A 6,949-nucleotide genomic window follows, 5' to 3' on the forward strand; every position below is an offset into this window, starting at 1 on the left:
GCCATTATATTTTTATTTTTTTTACTAACACGTGGGTCCCATTAATTTTTTATTTTTATTTCAGTGCCACGTCAACGCCACATGAGATAAAGACCAAGTCATTCCATCAAGTGAGCACCACGTAGGATGAAACCATCAAAACCCACTGACAGACTCTATTTGGTTCAGTTTTCGAAGATGATCAAAAGTTTAGGGAGGTACAGTAGACTTATTCCAAAATAGGTAAGATTCATATTGGGCCGTTCCATGTGCGTAACATTCCAACGCATTAAGTTCATCGGAGGTCCCTTAAATTATCAACGAATTTGATTTTCGTCCTTCAACTAGAAAACTAGATATAATTGGTCCTTCAATTATCAAAACCGGTGCAATATAGGTTCCATGGCGGTTTGGACGGCGGTTTCGGCTGATGTGACGCCTACGTGGCTAATTTGACTCGGTCTTCATCTGATGTGGCATTCACGTGGCACACGAAGAAAAAATTAATAATTTAAAAAATGTTCCATTGAGAATTAATCTGATCATCTAAACAAAAGTCTAGATAGCAACCAATCCTCGTTTCAGGCTATGGTAACCCACACGCTCGTCTGATCAATGATGTTGATGAAGCATGCAATCATCCTGGTGATGTCAGTGGCGACGTTGCAAAGGCGTTTGACAGCGCTGTTGCACGCGACGAGCATCTCCGGCAGCCGCGCATCGCATGCATGGTCGCACCCCTTCTTGCACAGTTGCACAGCTCCGCCTCCGTCGTGCCCGGTGCTGACCAGCAGCGTCGTCGCCTCGTCGAACTCGCGGGTGTCCAGCAGCGCCACCACCGCGTTGCAGATGGGGCAGGTACGCCGTTGCGTACTTTCTGCTTCGCTAGCAGCACCACCGCGCGTGTCCGCTGCTGCCCTCGCGCGGTAAATGGCAGCGACGACAGCGACTCCGGTCCTCGACGGCCCTGCAAGTCGATCTCCGCGATGCTAGCCGGCGCGCATGACGACGTTGGCGGCGAGGCAGCCGCCTCGGCCGCGAAGCAGGAGGCGAAGGGCAATGGAGACGGAGACGGAGAGGCTGCTCCTCTGCTCCGCCGACCGCAGCTCCGCTCTGACTACTCCACCCACCGCCCACCGCCCGGCGGAAGAAGCAGAGGGAGAAGTCGCCATCCCAGAAAGGCGGAATCCACCAGCCCAAGCATCAGCGGCGGCGACCGGGGATCGAGGAGCGGGCCGTGGAGGCAGCTGAAGCGGTGGAGGAAGGTGGCGTCGCGGGCGGTGCAGAGGAAGAGCCTGCCTGCAGGCGAGAGAGGCGCGGACGAGGTCTGCAGCGGTGGGGAGCATAGGAGGAAGACCTCCCGGAGGAGGTCGTTGGTCAGCGCGGCGACGGCGACGGCTGACATGCCTTTCCCGTCCTCGCTGCCTACGCCTTTGCGCCGGTCGCATCCGGGGAAGAGGATGGGAGGACCGGAAGAGGGGGAAGGAGAAGGGGAGGAGACAAAGAAGAGGGGATGAGATGGAGGAAGTGGGGCATTGACATCGTGGGTTTCACTATTTTTTAATCTTATTATTTGACTGATATGTTGATCCATATATTTTGTTTTATTATTTTTTAAATTGTTAAATTTTGCTTCGAGTGCCACGTCAGATGAAGACCGAGTTAAATTAGCTATGTAGGCAACATGTCAATTGAAACCACCGTCCAAACCGTCTTGGGACCTATGTTATATCGGTTTTTGATAGTTGAGAGACACGTTGTATCTAGTTTTCTAGTTGAAAGACGAAAATCGGATTTGTTGACAAGTTAAGTCACCTCAAGTAAACTTAGGCCCTGTTTGATTCAGCTTAAAATTATTATAATCTAAATTATTAGAAATAAGCTGAAACAAACAGATAACTTATTATGATAGATTATTATAATCTATAAGTCAGATTACTATAATCTAGTAATCCACTCTAAATGTGCTTATTTTAGATTATTGGGTGGCTAACAACTAACAAACAACTTATAATCTAGAGAAACAAACAGCTCACAGCTTATTCTACATCGGCTTATTATAATTCAGTTTACAGTAATCTGGCTCAATTATCTATATTACAATAAAGCTAAAATAAACAGGGCCTTATTCCTATTCCAACCCCCCGGCGTGATCATCCCAACAATCCTGCAAGGCCTTTGCAATCCTAGCTAGCAGCATGCATCCTCAATTGAAACGAGAACGAAACTCATGACTGGAAAAAAAAAAGGGCTAACAGTCACAAATTCTATATACTTATAAAGTTATCCTCACCAATAGTTTTATCTTCTATCGTGAAGCCATATCATTCCAATTACTTTTAGGCATTATTTATCTATTATGCAAATTACCTATATCTTCTCGTAAAGCTATGCACATGTATATCATAATTATCTACAGCTGTTTTCTATCATAATCATCTCGAATTATTTTTAGCATTTGGATATGATCTATTTTATTTTTTCTCTTATAAAACTACATCATCTATTTTCTAGTAGTAGAGGATAACTTTAAATTATTTTTAGCATTTAGATTATTGATCTATTATCTATTTTTTGCTTATGAAGCTACATTATTTACATTTTGTAATTGGAGGTTCTTTTATTGTGTAAAGCATGTGAAGACAAATTTTCTAGTATCAAATTGGAGGTTCATACAATTTTTCCGCAATATTGTATAGGGTTTCATGTAGTTAATATTACAAAAGTGCGTGTGTGGCCTGAGTGCAGCAAATTAACATTACTATTACAGTGGATTATTGGCATGAGGATTTACTGTTTAGAGTGGATTATTTGCACGAGGATTACAGTTTTTAATTTGCTACAATTTTTTATCACGATGTCTTCTTGATGTAATATTGTAATATGGTACATATACATCTATATATATTCACTTAGAAATTGCATCAAACAGGCCTGGGTCAGCCAGGCCCATTTTGCATGCATGGCCATAGCATCCATGCAAATAGGGCCAGAAAAGTGCATTTTTACTCCCTCAACTATAACCTAAATATGATTTATATCTCTCAACCACATATCTGGATTATAAAACCTCCCCTTCATTAAAACTGGCACATTTTGACTTCTTTAGCAGTTTCATCATGCATGGCGCTCATGTACCACATTGACCCGATTTTCATCCTACGTGGAGTCTATGTGATGCTCAAGTGACATTATAGTTAACTAGTGTTGTATCTAGGATTTTTATATGGGTGATCCATTACATATATATATTTTTAAATTCCTAAATGTAACAAAGTTAAAAGTATAAATGAATCAAAAGTGTATCATAATATATTAAAAAGTGGAGATTCAAACACACCCAACATGCATGTCTGGTGTAGACTTTGATCATGTCGATGGAGCATGGTTTATCCGCACATGTATCAAATCGAGCCGAGAGTATCGTCCTTATCTACTCCAGCCCGGTGCTCGCGTCCTTATCCCTCCCATCTCTCGTGTCTCTCTCCCTCCTCTCTCTCTATCTCTTGCGCGTCTCTCGTCCGACGCTCGCTCTCTCTCTCTCTCTCTTGCGTCTCTCTGCCTTCCATCTCTCGCGTCTCTTTCCCTCCCCTCTCTCTCTCGTGGCCTGGCGGCGGCAGTGGCTGTGACCTCCCCTACAGCAGATCCGGCGGGAGGGGAGGAGGCAGGCTCTCGTGGCTGGCGGCTGCCTGGCAGAGGCGGCAGCGTCGGAGGCGGGTGCACCCTCGCCTCCGCCAGATCCGGTGGGTGCGGAGGCGGCGGGCTCCCCTCGGCGCGCGCGGCCATGGCGGCAGTTCTCCTCTCCAACACTCGCCTTGTCTCCCTCTCCTCTGTGCCCCACCGATGGCTCTCCTCCTCTCTGCCACGGTGGGGCGCGGCCTCCTCTTGTCGTTGGCCACCGTGACGGTAGGCCCTTTTTTTATTTGGAACCTTAAAGGTGCCAGTTCCTAAACCGGCACATTTAAGGATACCACAAATGTGCCGACTAATAGGTGCTGGTTGGGGGTTTCCTATGGGGGTTCTCAAATAGCACCTGTAGCTATTTCTATAGTAGTGTTTTAATCCGATGTCCAGTGTTATCATTGCCTAATACGCTTATAATTTTTTTTTGAATAATATGTGGAGGTACGTCTCTCTCTCTTCAAAACTTCTTTTTTACTAGAAAAGGACTAGATGCTGATTACTTGGTTTGGACATTAGTCTCCGGAAGGCATATGGAATTGAATTGAAGCCACGCGCGGGCGGATCTGGTCGGCCTGCTGCGAAACAAAGTCGAGCTCTAAGCTCCAACGTCGCCGTCCTCCTCGTCATTATCGTCCAGGATCATCATTACGCTGCTAAAGTTTTCTGCACTCTTAGAGCAAGTTTATATATCTTAGTAGAATTGGTTGATGACTCTAATTTTATCCGCGTTATTTACTTATTAATTTGGAGAAAACATATACCATATATTAATAATAATACGTTGGCAATTTCAAAAATAATTTAATTTTATTTATTTACGAGGGGAATAATTGGCGCCGATTTGACTGGTCAAGCAAACTTATTGATGTTAATTTCCTCTCCAACATATAGAGTGGCTTGAATCCAAACGAGATTGGATTGATCAACGGGTCGTCATTGCCGGAGGAGAGGAGGGGAAGAAAACATGTGGTTAATTACCGACATCGACGGGTAAGGCGAAGGAAGGGATGACTGAGATAGGGAAGGAAAACCGGTGGTCGCTAGCGTTGATTGGTGAGAGAGAGGAAAGGGATTCGAATTCAGTGACATTGTTATGGCATGGCACGGTGTGACATTGGAGCGATCTGGAGCGTTGAAATCTAATCGAACGGTCTGCTGCGCCGGCCCACCTGCAGCCTCCGTTTTCATCCCACGCTTTCTGTTTCCTGCCGCCCAATGCCCAAATCTCGCGGCTCTCCCCAATCCCGCGCGTGCGCTCTAGTCCCGCCGCCCTGCGCGCGCCCGATCCCGCACCAAAGCAGGGCTGCTGGCGGAGTTCCAATCCCGCGGAGGTTCCAATCACGGTGTTCACTTTGACACCGCTGACATTAGCCTGATTGTAAGCAGCTACAAACTGGCAACTCCTGTCCTGGATTTCCCTACAGTTCAAGCTAAACCTGAAAATGATTTTGTCTCAGAAAGTTCAGTTCAGTCACTTCAAGCAATTGCATAGCCCAATTTTCACATGGTTTAGAAATGCCATATTGCCATGGATACAAGATAAGTAAGGTATATTTCTCATTTCACACAATCAAGACACAATGTACAAAAAAGAGATGAATTATTTGGAATACAAATTCAGATATTTGTTTGGTACTGTGTTGATCAGTATTTTCAACATTTCAGCAGGTATGCCATACCACTTTCCTAAGCAAACCATCAACAGTTTGGATCAAATTATAGTGTGAGAAGTAAAAACAAAATGACAAAACTAAGAACTCTGACACTGGCATCGACAAAAACTGCTTCATACGTGCCTACCAGGCGGTGATGGTGCCCAAGTTCGGCTACATCCGCAAGGCCGTCGCGGCGGCGCGCGGTGGCATCACCACCACCGTCGAGTTTGACCTCTTCACGCTGCCCGGTGGCGTCGATGCCTTCGACAAGGCCGCGCGCTACTGCTACCGTGCCAACTTCCAGCTATCAGTGCGCAACGCGGCCGCGCTTCTCTGCGCCTCTGCCTTCCTCGACATGCAGCCGCCGTTGGCCCGGTGGCCGGACGCCTCCACGCGCCCCCGGTCGTGGCGGCAGGGCAGGGTGCCCTGGTTGCGGCGGCACAGCAGGGCCTCGGCCCCGGCCTCGCGCGGCGAGGGAGGCGAAGCAGCGAGGCAGCCGCCCGGTCCCCTCCCCACTCGTGGCTGCCTGGCACCTCTCCGGCCTGGCGTGGCGGCGGCGGCTCCCAGCTAGCTCCGGCCTGGCGCGGCGGCGGCGGCCTAGCGCGGGCGAGGAAGGCGAAGCGGCGAGGCGGCGATGCGACCACGGGGGATTTGGGCGTCGGGCGGCAGGAAACGGAGAGCGTGGGCTGAAAACGGAGGCTGCAGGTGGGCCGGCGCAGCGGACCGTTCGATTAGATTTCAACGCTCCAGATCGCTCCAATGTCACACCGTGCCATGCCATAACAATGTCACTGAATCCGAATCCAGAGGAAAGAGGGGAGGGAAACCAGAGGTCGCTGGGCGTCGATGTTGCGCGAGAGAGAAGAGAGAGTGAGGAAAAGCAGTACTCGGGATTTGGGAGAAAACAATTTAGTGCTTGCAACCATTTGCAAGAAAGTAGAAGAATACCCTTGCATCTTAGTACTCAATATAATCATGGCATCAGTTGAATCAACTATGATGGATGGCTCTGATTTCTTTCTTATCTCTCAAGGATGATAAAAATCATAAATTACTAACAATCAGAATGCACATACATATACGGCAACCTATGCACACAAGCTTTCATATGTACACATGTGCACACCAACTAACAATTATCACCAAAAAAAAATCTAGAAAAATTCATACATGTACTTTCAATAGTATTATACCTAGTGGTAAAATCTTCACGTCAAATTCATTATATTTTAGCCATAACAAAAAAAAAATCTGACAGTTTTAAGGTTGTAAGTTCTGTCAGAATTTTGTCTTTTTTATTACTCTGTATAATGAATTTGAAGATGCGACTTTACACGTAAATGTAATACTATTGGAAGTATATGTATGAATTTTTCTACAATTTTTTTGTCATAATTTTTAGTTGGTGTACACAATGTGTACACGCGAAGGCCTGTGTGCATAGGATACGCTCTCTACATATACAGGAGTATGTCTATACTAGCTGAATGCACGTGCTTTGCTACGGGTAAAAAAACTAAAAACTATATGTGGGTGGAATGAGAACTAGGGTATCTCATTCCCCCGATGAATCAATAACTAACACACAATTAAGATAAATGGCGTGCTTAAACCATCCATAAAAATATATG

The 6,949-nt window shown here is 46.3% G+C and overlaps 1 protein-coding gene across 1 annotated transcript; it reads left to right on the forward strand.

Annotated features, from left to right (window-relative positions):
• Window positions 1-3,473: 3,473 nt before the first annotated feature.
• On the forward strand, window positions 3,474-6,085 carry LOC136356436 (uncharacterized). Its single transcript, XM_066310332.1, has 3 exons — window positions 3,474-3,885; window positions 4,341-4,343; window positions 5,467-6,085. Exons 1-3 carry the CDS (start codon window positions 3,823-3,825, stop codon window positions 5,887-5,889), a joined length of 489 nt encoding a protein of 162 aa, XP_066166429.1. The 5' UTR covers window positions 3,474-3,822; the 3' UTR covers window positions 5,890-6,085.
• Window positions 6,086-6,949: the final 864 nt, after the last annotated feature.

Source organism: Oryza sativa, chromosome 5 (genome assembly GCF_034140825.1).
Source record: "Oryza sativa Japonica Group chromosome 5, ASM3414082v1".
Lineage (NCBI taxonomy): Eukaryota > Viridiplantae > Streptophyta > Magnoliopsida > Poales > Poaceae > Oryza > Oryza sativa.